General features: G+C 52.8%; 1 protein-coding gene and 1 long non-coding RNA gene across 3 annotated transcripts; both read right to left on the bottom strand.

Annotated features, from left to right (window-relative positions):
• Window positions 1-665: 665 nt before the first annotated feature.
• Window positions 666-12,399, bottom strand: ZIC3 (Zic family member 3). Of its 2 annotated transcripts, none has more exons than XM_058713195.1 (3): window positions 10,708-12,399; window positions 9,409-9,572; window positions 666-1,262 (listed from the first exon to the last, which is right to left on the bottom strand). In XM_058713195.1, the coding sequence occupies exons 1-3, from the start codon at window positions 11,762-11,764 to the stop codon at window positions 1,113-1,115; spliced, it is 1,371 nt and encodes a 456-aa protein (XP_058569178.1). In that variant the 5' UTR covers window positions 11,765-12,399; the 3' UTR covers window positions 666-1,112. The 2 variants fall into 2 exon arrangements, with proteins under 2 accessions (XP_058569178.1, XP_058569177.1); XM_058713194.1 differs by lacking the exon at window positions 666-1,262 and adding an exon at window positions 6,328-8,566 and having other exon boundaries at window positions 10,708-12,379.
• A 1,335-nt stretch (window positions 12,400-13,734) lies between these two features.
• On the bottom strand, window positions 13,735-15,041 carry LOC131502704 (uncharacterized). Its single transcript, XR_009257127.1, has 3 exons — window positions 14,869-15,041; window positions 14,713-14,785; window positions 13,735-13,876 (listed from the first exon to the last, which is right to left on the bottom strand). It is a non-coding gene; the product is annotated as an uncharacterized LOC131502704 (long non-coding RNA).
• Between the last annotated feature and the right edge of the window lie 1,267 nt (window positions 15,042-16,308).

The raw sequence follows: 16,308 nt of genomic DNA, 5'->3' as shown, positions 1-16,308 counted from the left end.
CACGGCATAATCACGTCAAATAAATAGAATGATGGCCACTCACAGATTACATTAGATTACCGGTGTTAAATTGAAAATGAGAAATCCAGTGTCTGGAGTTCGAAGAATTGCTCTGAAGTGTCTTCATCTTCTCTGACACCACAGTTAATTAACGACAACTTGTGTTTTAATAACACCTATATTCCATGATTCTGTAAGTGTCCTCATCAATAGTTGCCAACTTGTCTACCCCAAGAACCACTTTGGGGCTCCTGAATAACAGGCATGTAATGTTCTATGCTGCAATGTCTGGAGGCCCTCCTTTCTTCTTTGAGGCTATTTTTAGCTGTGTCTTTCCCTTTCTCACCCAACGAGTGGTGTTCCAATGCTGTTGTTCCTCCCAACTCCTGCCTCCAGTCCTTCCTTCTAATCACCCCATCAATCCTTGACTTGGAATTTTTCCCCTGACTTCCCCAGCACCTGGCCCTGAGTCCCTCTGGGAAAACACTGTGAGCTCAGAACAGTTGGTTGAGGTTTGTTCAGCGGGTTGGGTTTTTTTTCCCCCAGGTTCATCGCTCAGGGGAAGCCCAACTACATGTGATTAGAATATAAACTGTCCCAATTCAACAGGTCGGTCGACATTATTTAGGAGTTATAGTTGTCACTGTAATAAAACAATAATCACAAAACGTTTTAATGGTTTTATTCAGGTCAAACAACAATTGTAGGGATCTTGGATACTGCTTTTTGAACACAAACATACAAAATTAACAGAACAAGCGCGCGTGTTTCTAGTTTTCAACACGTTAGCCCCACATGTGCGATGCAGGTATTTGAAAGAGATTTTCAACAAGGTCAACACGATGCATGAGATAATACACACTGGGTTATGAATCAGGCCAGTCTTCACCTCCGTCTTCCCACGGATAATCCTGAAGTGGCAGGGTGTGAAGGCCGGGGGAGGGGGGAGAGGGGTTTCGCTTTTCCATTTTCACAAATGATTGCTCAACACAGACTGAAATACACCAAAGGAAGAAAATAGTCTTTTTTATACCTCCGGAAGCTACTACTCTTACAATGATCGCTTCAAGGTAACAGACATCCAAATTGATGTGGTTTTCTTTGAAACCTCATCAGTAAATCATTTCTTGCACAGTAGGTTGGGCGTGAACCCTGCATTTAGGATAGGTAGTGTTATGGAGGGCTGGCTGCTGCATACCAACGTCAGTATCAAGTTCTTCGTCAGGAATTAGAGACTGTCCCGGATACCAAGCAGGACAACACTGGCAAAAAAACAAAAAGTGAACTGCAGACAGGTCAAAACAGGCTGTATTTATGCTTAGAAAAAATTCTTAAAATGTTCATTGGCAATAATTGTTTCAAATGCTAGTTTATAATAGAACACAATGGAATCTTTTCAACACCGTACGTGCAAATGATCTTTACAGACGTTGTGTTTAAATACAACACGTTAGACAACATATACAGCCTATCCGAGATCAAACATAATAAACTTGCCTTCTGCTGATGGCTATTTTAACACTTACTGTAAGCTCAACCTTTCTCTCTGTTCATCACATTGGTCAACAGGTTGACGTGTCATCACATTAACACCATGCAAAATTGTCTGCTTTATTACATGATTTTTAAAGAAGGATGTTTTCTTTTGTTAAGAGATGTAGGTTTTGTTTTTGTTTTTGTAAACAGGAGTTTCTTGAATCTCATTCAAAGAAGTTTTGCTCCTGTGCTATTAGCCCAAGTACCCTGAACCACTCCCCCCCCCCTTTTAATGTTTCCTGAAAACTTAGTGGGTTTCAAGCTGCAAATTTCGACGCTTATGATAGAAACCAAGCCTTAGTGGGAAAAAGCAGTGCCCTTCGGAGTCATCCAACAAATATGAGAGTTCTACCGGTTTATCACTCATCCAGATTTGCAGAAATTCCATTCACATAACCCCTATGCAAATCAGCCAGCTTTACCATATCAAATGACCCAAAGAACACCGCAGGTATCCAGGGGAGGCAGTTCACCAGCGCATCTTTAGCTTGATTTTAACGTCCATTTAAGAGGCAATCTGGGCTCTGTGGTTCTGAGAGAGACAAAGTGCCTAACCATCAGCTAAAGCTTTTTCAAGTTAATGAACTTTTCATCTTTCACACTTTCAGCACCAAGAGGTTTACCCAGGGGAAAGCCAAACCTCAGGGTTCCAACTACAGCACTGGAAAAATAAAGTATAGACCAAGGATCACCTACTTCCTTTGATCTCTCAAAGATGTCAATACTCCATTGGGGGGGGGGGGGGAGGAGTGGCTGAGCCCGGGAAGGAAACTTCAACCGAAGGGGGGTTGAAAAAAAGATCTGTTTGGTGGCAATTTCAAAACAAGTTTCCAAACTGCAGAAGGGGCTCCGGCCCCTTTGACTTGCAGGAATTACACATAAGAAAAGGACAGAAAATACTACAAGGCATGCCTATGATTTTAATTGCCCAGGGGTTTCCAATGCAAAGCCCGACAACTTAAATGCATATTCCAAATTCTTGCTCCAAAGCCGTCTTCTTTCTGCACTGAAAGGGAGGAAAGACAACCCCATCAATTGTTCTCTGCAGATAAAGGCACTGTTTTGCAGATTTCCCCCCCCAGATCTGGGCCAGCTTTGCTAATGACCTGCCCACCCACCTGGGACCCTTCCCAAGGTGGCCCCCCGGGAACTGCCCCACACCTTCAGGTGCCCAAATACTTGACAGTGGGCGGCCCCAAGAAGGCTGCCTTTTCCTTTAGCTCTCGGCCTCCACGAAGACGCAACCTGAAAGAATTCGTCCGCTTATTTTCCTAGAGGAGGCGGGGGTCCACAACTACCTCCTTTTATCTCACTTTTTTTTTCCCCCGTCCTCACGAAACACACGGCCGAAGGTGAATGTGCAACATTTTTCTGCAGAAAAAAACACGAGCCTCAGATCCCAGAGCTACCGCGGGCTCTTTCACCCGCCGGCATTTAGGCACTTAAGCAAAAGCTGAATGAAAGTTTTCGGGACTGTGACCTTTTTTCCCCCCCACTTGGCGTAAGATCGCCAGCTGTTCCCAGCACACACAAAAGCTGCGACAGTGCCATTTTTCAAAGGCCCACGGTTAAATGAGATATGCAGGAAACGGGGCCCGAGCAACGCGTAAGGTTCGAACTCGCGATGGCACCTCTCGGGCGAGAAGCAGGGGCGTTTCATTCGGAAATGGTACCTGCGTGCTCCCCTCCCGGGGCCCCGCCATTGTCCTTGGCAGAGAAAGTGTCCGCACATTGGCAGTTTTAGGGGCTCGGAGGTGCTGTGGCCTCCCGACCCGGCACAAGAACTCAAAATGGCATCCCCCCCCCCCCCGACCCGGGAGGAGAGGGTTTCGAGCGGGACGGGAGGGTGGGGCGGCCTCCGGCGGGTTTCAAGTCCAAGTCCCCTGGGAGCCCCAACCCCCAGAAGGCTCGCCAACTTCCCACGCCCAGAATGCCCTGGAAGAACTTCTTCGCTTCCGTTTTTTTTTTTTCACAATTTTGCGTTCGGCCGCCGCGATCTACATTCTGCCGCGAGGCGCTCGGAGCAGGGGAATAACGAGGGAGTTTAAAGCACACAACAGTTCGGCAGCCCGCAGTCAGCGCTTTGCTGCGCTCCGCGGGGGTTCGCATCCGGCCGCCATGTTCACCACTCGAGAGCCGCCCCCAAAACCAGCCCCCTTCCCCACACCCCTCCCCTCCCCTCCCCTCCCCGCTCCGCCGAGGCCGCGGCGCTGCAAAGCCGCTTTCAACTCTCCCCCCAACCCCCCCACCCCCCGGCCGCCAGAGCGGCTCGACGGCTGCGGGGTGTGCGCCTGCGCGGGAGTGGGGGTGGCGGGGGGGGGGGGGGTGCGGCGGGCTTGAAAAGGCCGGAGCGACGGGGAGCGGGGGAGGGGTTGGGGCCCGGGCCGAGCCTACTCTTTCCTCGCAGCGGGTCCCCGCTCGAGCCCCGGCCCGGCTCTCGCACGTGCGCGCTAAAAACCCACTTCAAAGTCCGCTCCCGGCGCGGGGGCAGCCCCCTCCGGGCCGGCCCTCGGACCCTCGCACCCCCCGCGCGGGCCGCCGACCAGGCCCCGGGCCTCACCCCCCCACCCCCCCCACCTCCAGTCCGGGCCCTGCGGAGAGACCGGGAGGGCCGGGCCGGGCCGGAGGACGCCGGCTTAGGAGCCCCGGCGGCCGGGAGCAGCCTCCGGGCGTCCGAGTGTCTCCCTCCCCTCTCCTCCCTCCCCCACCGCCCGGAGAAAATGAATGAACACAAAGTTTGCGGCCAGTGCTACGCTGCGGCCTTCGGAGCTCACCATTGTTTGGGCTCGTATTGACCCCAGGTCCGGATTAGGCAGCGGCTGATTCCTGCTTTACAGCCCCGCCGGCCTAATGAGGCCGGGAGGCGATGGGGCGCGAAGCGTCCGCGGAACCCGGGCGACCGCCGGCTTACGGCCGCCAAGGGCCCTGTAGGTGGAGGTCAAAGGGTCAGCGGGCCGAGACCGCGAGAGAATTGACCCTAGGAAACGAGGTCCCCTCCCCCGCCCCCCGCCCGAGCTTCGACCGGGACTTGCAAGAGCTTGGTGTGTGCACAGGGACTCTGGGCGCCCCGACGAGGGGCCCGAGGAACGCCGAGCCGGAGCCCTGACTTCCGAAACGCCCGGCCTGGTCCCTGGGGCAAAGCCCTGGCAAAGGCTTGAGCCTCGAGGGTCAGCCAGCCAGCCAGAGAAAAGCAGCCAGGCTGCCGGGCCGAGAAGCCGCCCTTCAGGGCATGGCACACCGGGGGCTATTCTTACAGAAAAACTTAAGTGGCAAGAGGCCGTTCGACTTTCCTCTTCGGCTTGGCGGGGGAGGGGTTTTAGGGGGAGGAGAGGGTGCCAGGGGCAAAGAGGCAAGGGGACAGCTGGAGGCGAGGATGGGGGAGGGGCGAGGAGGTCCTGCGCACAACTTTCCTGGGAGGCTTTGTGAGCGGAGGCGGTCCCTGCTCGCTCTCCAACCTTCCCAGTAGCTAAGACCGACCGTCCCGCTTAGCCTGGACCCTGATCTTTAACCTTCCAAACTGGATGAAGGCCAGACTTCTGTCTGCTTGGAAATAGACACCTCCCTTTTCCCCACCCAACAGTGGAAATCTTAAGCTTAACCACCCATTTTGGAAAAGATAATGGACTTTTAACAAAGGTCTTACCAGGTGCAAGAAGGAAAATAACAGGTAGATCACTAAGAGCCCAGTTGACACTCATGGTTTCCAGCTGATCCATCTTTAGGGTTGGTTGCAAAGGTTTTTTGTTTGGGGGGGGGAGGTGCTTATTCTTTAAGGTATTGACTGAAAATTCAAGAATATAAATGTGCACTCCCAGATTACAGGAAAAAAATATCTGTGAAAAGTTTTCTACTAAAATAAACTTTTCTTTGCCAACAAATGACAAGGGCAGAGGACACAGACTATTTGAGAAATATGACGCTACGCCACAATTACAGCAGATCATGAAGAGGGGCAAAGCCATTTCATTATCAAAATGTTGCTCATCATCATTGTTAATTGCTGTCTTCCCCTCCTAGGACACAATGCTTTATGGCAAAATTTTATGGTAGAATAATACCAAGTCTACTAAGGAAAAATCAAACTCTGATTTATGTCTCCGAAAGAGATATTTGGTATATTTAATGGCCGGGGGCGGGGGGCAAGTTTCTGAGAGAAACTTGCAACCAACCCATCACTCAACTCCCATGTAAGATTAGGTTAAGTTGGGAGAGGAAATTTATGGAGAAAACAATAAATTGTGGAAGTTCAGTGCCTATTTCAGAAGAAAAACACGATTTAGACTTCAATTGGAACACATCTAGAGCCAGTATTATGAATATAGACTTTCTGAAAACTTGCTGAGCATTTAAAACGGCCTCGGGTTTGAAGTGAAGGAAAAATCCTGAAATAGGAATTTGGTCCAGCACCCTCAATGTCAAGGTCAAGATTGGAATGTCTGGGGTAGAAGTGGTATACTGACCAGGTTACCTGCTCATCGCTTGTGAAGTCATCCCAATCTCTGTTCATGGCATTCAGGCCCTTGCCTTGTCTATTGGTGGAGGAAAAGTGCAAAAAACCCCATTCTCCACAGACAAAAAATTGCATCAGAGCAGTTTGCAATTAGAAACTGTCAATAATTGTTGACAAAGATCAGTAGATAACTGAAAATAGGCTGCTTCAACTGTATCCAGGAAATCAAAGTTTCTTTTAATCATCATCATTTCTCTCAGCATTTCGATTTAAGGTTGATTTATTTGAACATGGAAAAAAAAAAAAAGCGGGCACTAAATACAAAAATGTTATAACATAAATAAGATGTGCCAAGACTTTATTTCTTCAAAAAGAACAATAAACAAGATTCTATAATTCAAAATGATTATGTATAATACCAAATTGGTGGCCACCAAAAAACCTAGAGCATTGCTCCCTTCAAGAGAAGGAGGTACTTAAACCTATTCATTACATTTCTAATTCTTTACAATTCCTTATCTCCACCATTATATTTGCTGATTTGCAAGCTGGTTACTCATGCAGAGACTGGGGTCTCAATATTAAACGGCGCCCTAAATTAGTTAAAGTCTCTCGATACTCTAACCCACTCCAACCCCCCAATATAGTAATCAGGTTTTTTTTTTTCACATAACTGTAAAAGAACTGTTTATCCAAATGAGTTGCTTCGCTGAAGATTAAATGGATTGTTAATATTTTATCACAAAGCAAACAACCATTTTTCATTGTTATTGATTTTAATGGAAACAATGCTCTTAACATCTGTGCCTATAAACCATGAACTTTAAAAATACATATTTTGCAAATGTTTTTTCTTTCCATAATATCATTTCAGAACCGCTGCAGTTATCACACCGCTATAAAAATGTTATGAAGAATTGTGATAATTGTGAATTGAACTATATACAGCAAAACAAATCAGCCTTTGCCTTCCAAAATTGTCAATGGACTATGGGTCTTTTTAAGAAGCACTTTAACCGTAAGTAAGCACGGCTGGACTGGCCTTACTCATCACCACTGTTTCAGACATACGCTTACTTTTGAAAATATATAGATAGCTAGATAGATTTGATAGGCAGATTAGATAAGTCATAGATACAAACGTATATATGTATATGGGTGACTCTCGATAGATTACACAGACATGCATCCTGCCACAATGTTCATTTTTATGTAAGGTAATAAAAAACTAAGGGACATAAAACTCATTAGGTTACCTTATGTTTATATATGGAGGGCAGGGATGATTAAATCCAGCTTCTCAGTCTTTGAAATACAAGATTGAGATGTCATGGCCACTAACTGAACTGATCAGTAATATTTGATTTGCATGCTGAAAATCCAGGACAAACACATTTAAACTCGCAGTTAAACAACCATCTGAGCTAGAGATAAAGAAAGGAGGGTCTCCCCAGATGGAAGCTGACACTATAAGGAATCTATACTGCAATAGAAAAATAATTTAACAATTAAAAAAGGGATCTGCGTGAGTTATAAATACCAACAAACAAGATTTCATTTGCTTACGTCTCCTCTTTGTAGAAGGAGGCTGTTACAAAACAAGAGAAAGGAGTCAGTGGTTCAAAAACTGTAAATTGTGTTCTTCTTTCAAAACAATAAAATTTAATGCTAAAGCAGTTATAATCAAAAGCTGTACAGCATTTGTTAGAAAACATTTTTCCATAAATATTGTTCAGTTCCCGGCACTTGTAGCAATAATTAAATTACAAACGATAAATATGGCATCAGTGGATATGTATTTACAAAAAAAAAAAGTTATTACAAAAGGCAACTGTATACTAAACGTCACAATCCGTAGAGTAACATCACATCCTCAGCCTGAAAAAAATACCGAACAACAGTTTCGACCCCATTAGACAAAAATACATTCACAAGTGTAATGCTTTGAGGAAAAGTTCAAGACATAACAGGACTTTGGCACGGTTTAAGACTGTGAGAGTTTAAACAATCACCACTAAGGCGAAGAATTTCCATCGTTTAACATCACCACCACCAACAAGCCTTCTATAACTTCCTCAAGAAACAGGACAAGTGTTAAAATGCACTGAAGGAGCTTAGGAATGGGGTGTGCAGAGAGCAAGAGAAAAGGGAGGAAAAAGCAGTGAGAAGATTTGTTTTGAAAAATCCTTCAAACGCCAAAACGTATTTTCTACTCCTGAGAATAGGGCATGACTACTTTTGGATCTTGCCCCCAAAACCTTCCTGGACAATTGCAATTGACAAGATGTAACCCTATATGTGGCCTCTCGCCTTAAAACTCCATTTCCGTCTGATTGGTCTCAGTTTTCTTTTTAAAATGCATTTGGTCCATTCTATGGTTAACAGGGTTTGTGTTTGTCCTCAGACGTACCATTCGTTAAAATTGGGAGGAAGTCCAGGGTTGTGGCTGGTGCTAGTTTGAACTGCAGAAGGGGTTTTAGTGGTATCTTTACTGTTTGCAGAAGCTATAGCGGGTGGAGTGGAAGATTCATAGCCTGAACTGGCAGCAGGGGAGGAATCTGACCCTTGAGATTCATGAACCTAAAATTAACATGTATATATTATAATGAATATAATTCCAACTGGCATCGTGCAAGCAAAAACAAGAGCAGAATTCGAGCACTGTAGGAACAAGACCGCCCAGTGACCCACTTAGACGAGAAATGCCGCTGATTTGGGGGGGGGGGGGTTGTTTTGAATTTCCGGATTACCGAGGTCTACAAAACCCGGAGATGGTCGCCAAGAGAACAGCTTCAGCCCTAAGACTGGCATCATGGAAAAGGAATACAACACTGGGTTTCACTCCTGCCCTTTCTCCGCCGATGGAGTGGGATGAGCACTTAGTCTTGGGGGCCCTATGGAACACTCACTCCCGGCCCAGGTTTCACCAAGCCCGCTGCGGCTTGGGAAAGCAGGTACAGAGAAAGGTGGCACAGGCGCCCAGGGCACTTCGAGGTCTCAGACAAATGGGTGGGAATCAGACCACGCTCCTCGGCCCTATTGTTTGGTCGGCAGCCGCAGGGCAGCCGTAGAGCGAAGGAAGCACCCACCCCCGGGTTCGGCGCGGGCACTCTCTCGGTTCCCACCGCGGGCAGTGCCGGGAAGACGCGGCCACCGCAACCCCAAGCCCCCGCGAGCTCGGTTAGAGCTTCCCAGTAAACAAGCAATTGTTCCCTCTGCTCCCTCCTCCTCCCCACCGTGCTCTCCCCCCGCCCTCCCCCCCCCCCCCGCGGGTCCCCAAAATGGGTTCAAGGTGTCACCGCTGGAGCAAATCGGATTTAACGTGGAGGATACAGGGTTGGCAGCGCGGGCGCTTCCGTTCCGCGGCCCGGTGTCGGGCCGAGTGTTTATAAACCGCCGACCGCTAATAAAGAGGTAATTACCTTCATGTGCTTGCGCAGAGAGCTCGGGTGCGTGTAGGACTTGTCGCACACTTTGCAGATATAGGGCTTGTCCGAGGTGTGCACATGCATGTGCTTCTTGCGGTCGCTGCTGTTGGCAAAGCGTCTGTCACAGCCTTCAAATTCACATTTGAAAGGTTTTTCACCTGCAAAAGGCAAAAACGCAAAGGGGGGAAAATGCGGTCAGGGCCCGGAGCTTCCCAGGGCCCAGCAGCGGGAGACGGAGCGCCCTGCGGTCTGGCCGGAGAGGGAGCGCCGACTGGGGGCGGCCGTGGCATCTCGTTTCCCTGGAGAAAAATGGAGAGCGCGGGTTGAGCCTGCAGGGCTGGGGAGTGCTGGTCCGGGCGGGGGTGGGGCACGGCCGGCCCGGAACCTGCGCGTCCCTTTGTTCTCGCGCAGGATGGGGAAGCCTCAGGCTCCTCCAAAGTTTCCCCTAACTTGTGCTTCCATCCCCCCCCCCCGCCCCCCTCGGCCCGGGGCTCCCAACGCGTGGCCAACGCTCCGCCGCCACCTCGGAGATGTAACCCAGCCCGGGCGGGACAATGGGCCGGGGACGGGACAATCCCGTTCGGGTCCTTCTTTGTACCTTTTAATTCGCCTCTTTCAAAGGCAGCGGTTTGGCTAAACCCAGTATTAAAAAGCACGGGTCGGCGTACTTAACGTTGGAAAAGAGAAAACTATATCAATCCAGGGGCTCCGGACAGTTTTACAAGATGTTCTGAACAAGCCACGAAACTGTGGTGCCTTTTCTACTTTAGCTTTCCTCCCGGAGGACTGAATTGAACCTGGAACTCCAAATAAAAATAGTTTGACAAAAGTATCAGTCATTTAATGAGGAGATGTGCCAATCAAGGGGGGAGAAAAGAGCGGAAGTAACCGAAAGTTAGTTTTCATTAGCATTTCTATGGTTGCCCTCCCCGAATGTGTGCCGAGAGCGGAGTCGCTGGTAAGCCATCCGCTCTCAACACGTTCGGAGTCCCTTCCTAGTAACCCAGAAAGAGAGACAAAAAGAGGCGGCGCCAGTTGGTTCTTGGGCGCGAGAAGGTTCCAATTAGTTCCCGAGACCGCGGGGCCGTCAGCCCGGGAAGTTAGAACCGGGCAAAAGCGCCGCAGGGCGGGGAGGGCGAGAGGTGGAGGGGCACTGACAGCGCTTCTTTTCCGAACGGCCCCCGCGGGGCGCCGCCCCTCTTCTCCGGTCGCCACCCCTCTCCCTCGCGCTGCAAGTCGGCTGGGTGGCGCGGGGCCGCGGTCAATCCCGCGCCCGCCTGCCTTCCCCCTTACCTGTGTGGGTCCTCTTGTGGATCTTGAGGTTCTCGGAGCGGGCAAAGATCTTCCCGCAGCCCGGGAAGGGGCACGGGAAGGGCTTCTCGCCCGTGTGCACTCGAATGTGGTTGACCAGTTTGTACTTCGCCTTGAAGGACTTGCCCTCGCGAGGGCACTCCTCCCAGTAGCAGACGTGGTTGTTCTGCTCCGGGCCCCCCACATGCTCCATGGTGACATGTGTCACCAGCTCGTGCATGGTGCTGAAGGTCCGGTCGCAGCTCTTCTTGGGCCGGCTCAGCTGAGCCTCGTCGATCCACTTGCACGACAGCTCCTGCTTGATGGGCTGCCGCATATAACGGAAGAAGGCGCCGGGCCCGTGGTGGGCCGCCACGTTCACGCCCATGTTCATGTTCATGGGGCTGTAGTTAGGGAACTGCGCGCCGGCCGTGTAGGGGTCCGTGCGCGGACTGGCCACCGGGCGGTACGGGTCGGCGCGGCCGAACAGCTCCCCGCGCAGCCCCAGGTGGACCTGGTTGTTGTCCACGTGCCCTGTGGGCGACGGGTGCCCGGCGCCCTGCTCATGCAGCCCGGGGAAGAGCAGGTACCCAGGAGGCTCGGGGATGCCAGCTGGAGCGTGCAGGCTGCTCGCCGAGCCGGCGAAGAGCCCGTGCTGCCCGCCACCCGAGGCCGCCTCGCCGAGCCCGGAGCCGCGCTGGCGGAACAGAAAGTCGCGCGTGGAGTTGAAGGCGGCGGAGGCTGCACCGCCGTAGCTGGGCACCTGGCCGGCGTGGTGATGGTGGTGATGGTGGTGGTGGTGATGGCCCAGGGCGTTGGCGTAACCCGAGCCCTGCGGCGTGAACGCGGAGCTCTGGCCCGAAGACAGATCGTGAGCCGCGGCGGGGCTCAGCTTGAAGGCGGCGGCGGCGGCGGCGGCGGCGGCGTGGGACGAGTCCCCGAAGGGATTCAGCCCCATGCCCGCCGGCTCGCGGTTGGGCATCTCGTGGTGGCGCGGCGCGCCGAAGCTGCCCACTCCCAGCCCGGGGAACTGCGGGCCTCCGTCCAGGAGCATCGTCATGGGTGGGGCGTTCTGGGCACCGGCGAGAGCGCTGAAATGAGCGAGGGTGCGGGCGAAGGAGGAGATCTTCGAAGTGCCGTCGTCGGAGACGGGTGGCGGCGGTTGGACACTGCCGGGAGACCCCCGAGGCGGTGCCAGGGGCCGCAACTTTCCGTCGCTGGTAGAGTCTCCTGCAGAAGGATAGGAGGGAGGAGGGGAAGTAGAGGAGGAGGGGGGGGGAGGAGGGGGGAAGAAGGAGCGGGGAGAAGGGAGGAGAAAAGACTCTGGGACTAGATCTGGTGTAACAAACTAACAGGCGCGCACAAAGAAAAATAAGCAAAATAATAAGTGGAGGGCGGAGTTGGCCAATCCGGTCCCGGGCACCCCTCCTCTCCCCGAGAGCGCAGCACCGCGGGGCCAGAAGGCTCCCTCGGCGCGGGCCTCCCGGCTGGGCTGCGCTTAGTAGCAGAGGCGGCTCGTGGCCGGCCGGCGGGCAGCGGGCTGGAGGCAGGCTCGGTCCTCGCCGCTCGCCGCGCGAGTCCCAGCCTCCTCGCCTCCAGAGTAATGTCCTTGGACTGATAAAGTCAATCACTCACTCCTCTCACATAAACCGAGCGGGAGGCCGCGCGGCGCGCGCCAATCGGGAGCCAGCTGGCCCGCGGTCACCTGACCCCCGGCCCTGAAGCCCATTGGCCGCCGCCGCGCTGATTGGCAGCGCGGAGCGGGGAACATGGCAGCCGCGGCTGAGCGACCGCCGCTGATTGGGCCGTGGCCCGGCGCCTGGCAGGTGAGGCGGCGGCGGCGGCCCGGCGCCCGCGAGTGGGCTCCGCGGGGCTTGCGCGGCTGTGGGGAAGCGGAGCCGGGCTCGATCGGCGGCCGGCGGGGCGGAGCTGGGCCTCTCCCTGGCTCGCCTCCGGCCCGAAGCGGACCAGCACCCCTCACGCGCGTTACCCGCTTTGGCCAAATGCACTCCTGGCCCCGCAAGGATCGTTCCCACCGTCGGCGCGGCGCTGGCCCCCCGCCGCCTCACCACCCTGAGAAAGTGCCCTCTTGGCGCCCGCAGGGCGCCGATCCCGCGGCGGGCGTAGCAGTTCCACGTTCGCGGCCCGTTAGCCGCGTCCTCCCCACACGCCACTGTGGGCCCCGATGGCCCCGAGAGCACCGACCCAGCCCGGCCAGCTCGCCGTCCGGGCCCCGAGCTGCCGCTGGCCGTCCGAGGCCCAAACGACGGGAAACGATTACAATTAGAGCCGATCTCCCTTACTTCCGTCTGAGCCAAGCGTTGACTCTTCGGTTTGTGAGTGGTGGCTATAGTCGCCGCTGCCCCTGCCCCCCCTCTCCATATGTGACACACTAGCTACAACATAGCAAATATATAAAACGCAAGCACGTAGCTGGGAACACGCACGCAGCACAGCAAACACACAACAGTAAACACACACAACCCAGTAACACAACAAGCTACACACAAAACAGTAGACGTAGGCGCACGCTTTGGCAAACACACAACAGACCAAATACACGCACACAGCCCAGAAGACACATACACAAGCACAAAGTACTACACACGCACAGAATATACTTAGCCTGTGCACACGAAACACGCACACGACGCACTCAACACGCTGCATAGCCTAGCAAACTCACTACACACACACACAGGATCAGCATGGTTTCCAACCCAAAGGGTAATCAGCTTCAAATTCTCAACATTTTCAAATGCAAAAGCGGGGGGCGGGAATGGGGACGGTGAGGTGGGATTTTCTTCCCTCTGAACAGCCAAGGCTTTGCTCTCGTCCCCTCCTACCCGGAGAAGCACCAAGTGACCTCGGGAATCCTTACCCCTTAAGGATTTGCTTCCCAGAGTTGTTGTGCGCGCAATCACACCCCCTCCCACTTCACCCCCACCCCGCCTGGTGCAAGGTCTCTCTGGACTTAATGGCCAGGTTCAGACAGGGCTATAAATCCACTCATTTTATTTTTTTGTCCGGCAGTGCGTTTGCAAAGAATGCAGGCGAGTGGGAGTGGAAAGAAAAGGCCCACAGAAACACGGCTGGGATTGTCACATCTCCAACGGGCCGAGTCCCCAAAGTCTGAGCCTTGAGGCAGCCTCACAGCCTGGCCGCCATCTCTCTGTAGGAAACAGAACATCTGATCAAGTTCAGAGGCGCTGGGAGAGACAGCCTCAAGCAGCGCTTTATAACGGCAGCCCTTTACTTCCTGCCCCCCAATCTGCCAGGCCTGGCCAAGACTTCACCTTCTTTCTTTGCCATTTTGCTGGGGGGGGGGGGGGTAGCCCTGCCTGTAGCACACTTACCGTAGACACCCGCTCCCCCCCAAACTCACCCCAATCTCCCTCTCCATCCACAGCTCTCTCCCCAGGTTGGGAGGTGAGTCCACCACTGACTTAAATTATTACATCTACTGAAAATAAGCTCTCCAAGAATGGGTTCAGTGTCGCTCAGCAGAAGGTTTCTTTGCAGGGGGGAGGGGGCTCAGAGAACAAATATGCCTAAATCATGCAAATGAATTCCCCGGAGTCAGGTTTACAGAAAGGGAGGATTGCTCTCCTTTCTTTTCCCCTTTCTTTTCCCTTTGCCCTTGATATCCTTCCTTCCCTCTACCTCTCTTCACCTCCCACCGACCCCCACGGACCCTGGGCGCGGAGTGGCGTAGAAAAAGTTTGGATTTCCTCCCGTCGCCAGTGCAGAGGAGAGCGGTTCTCTAGGCTCGGGGTTTGGGGTGGGGGGTGGCTGTCGGGCCCCAGCACGGCCGGCGCTGGGGCGAGGGTTTGCGGAGAGACCGGCCAGGTACCCCCTGAGAACCTGGGGCCCGGCGCGTTTGGGAGTCGGGGCGGGCAGCGGGGCGAGGGGCCGAGGGAGGAAGGCCGCCGAGGGAGCCGGGTCGGCTCCTTCTGGGGGAGGGGTCCTGAGCGCAGGGCAGGGGGGATGTTGCGGCTGCTGACCTACCCGGTGCCCGGTGTCCGTTTTGATATGGCCACATTCCGATAATTAATTGCCTCCAGCACGTGCTCTGTAGTCCCTGGAACAAAAAGGCATAATTCAATTAGATCATCAACCGAGAAGTGGGGGGGGGGGGGGAGGGATGCTTGTTAAGGGGCCGACCTGAGGCGGTTCAGCCAGGCCAAAACCCCGGGCGGTGGAGCCCTTCCTGGGGCAGCGCGGCCCAGCCCGAGTGTGCGACTCTGAGGGGGTGTCCTTGCTCAGCGAGGCGCAGGGCCCCCCGATGCCCCCCAGAGGACGACGCTGGGGGCTTTGCGAACAGCAGGCCCGAGGCAGATCGCTTCGAATTCTGTTTTGGCTGCTTTGGGTGGAGGTTTCCTTTGGGGGAGGGGGAAACCCTCACCCTCGGGACCGAGAGAAGGCGACAGATCTCCAGATACAGCAAGTTTTCCGCGTATGGAAACAAAACCCCCTCCCCCAAAGCAGACCACTGCTCTTAGGCAATCATAGTAATAATAACAATAATAAGGCGACGTTTTCCTGCTGACCTGCAGCCCCCACCCCTCAGCTTGCTTTCCGGAGGAGACCCAGGGAAGGACTTCGGGGGACAGACGGCTTCGGGGAGCCGGCGTCTGAAAGTAGAGTGGTGGCCGGAACAGACCAGAAAAGTTTTTCCCGCACTCAAGCTCGGGCAAGGCAGAAGAGAGTTCTCGTTTCCTCGTTTCTCAGGTGGAGAAAGGAATCACTGGCCTGGGCAGGGCAGGGCAACTCGAACCCAGGGGTCGTGGTTCTTATTTTACGCGATAACCGGGGCTCCTTCGGCAGCTTTGGCTTACTGGGGTTTACATGTGTATTAGGCAGCGTAAATTAACCAATAAATCTCTTTTATGCGTCCCCCAGTTGTATGTGGTCTGGTCTAAATATCCACATGTCTGTATGGATAGGAAATCTAATGGGATCTGTTCCCTCACACTGAGTTCAAACAGTAAATAGGAAAAAGATTTATTCCCCTGCCCCAATCAGAAGCAATAAATAAAATCAGTGAAACTGGCCACTGCCAAACAAGCAAAGCTTTTGAGCCTGAATTTTAGGGTCCATCTTAGAGAAGCAGGAGGCAAACCGAACGTCCAGACCTGCAGCACTGTATCACTTTTTTCTTCACTCCAGCCTCCTAAAAACACGAAACATGTACAGCATGTTGTGCTATCGGGCAGGATTTCTTTCTAAACACATTTTCTGTAGCGGACATGAAATTATCCTAAGTCGGAGACCTAGCGATTTTCTTTAAGTCCAAGGGAAACACTGCGGTCTTTTCTTCTGTTTTGTATTTAGAAAAGACTTGCAATCTAACACTCGCAACATTTTAAAGACCCTTTAAACCCAGCAAGCGGATTTCCGTTCTGCCAATGCTTCCTGATTTATTTCAATAAATGAATCTTTGAATCCAGGAAGGGAATTATTCCAAGAGGCTGAATTTGGTGCCCCTGCCTCTTCCTACCGGAGCACAAAGTGTTTCTCTCGTTGAAACTTGTCCTTGAAACTCACCATTATTCGCATTTTTTCACCCTGGTAAACGACACTTTCTTTACATAAATCCCCACC

The sequence above is a fragment of the Neofelis nebulosa genome, chromosome X (genome assembly GCF_028018385.1).
Source record: "Neofelis nebulosa isolate mNeoNeb1 chromosome X, mNeoNeb1.pri, whole genome shotgun sequence".
Lineage (NCBI taxonomy): Eukaryota > Metazoa > Chordata > Mammalia > Carnivora > Felidae > Neofelis > Neofelis nebulosa.
Note: the sequence above shows the minus strand (reverse complement) of the source record. Positions and strands in the feature narration are given on the sequence as shown.

Coding starts and splice junctions, on each gene's coding strand:
- ZIC3 (XM_058713194.1), bottom strand. CDS start 11,764: ATGACGATGCTCCTGGACGGAGGCCCGCAGTTCCCCGGGCTGGGAGTG. Junction 9,573..10,707: donor CCACAAGAGGACCCACACAG/GTAAGGGGGAAG, acceptor TGCCTTTTGCAG/GTGAAAAACCTTTCAAATGT. Junction 8,567..9,408: donor CTCTGCGCAAGCACATGAAG/GTAATTACCTCT, acceptor TGTTAATTTTAG/GTTCATGAATCTCAAGGGTC.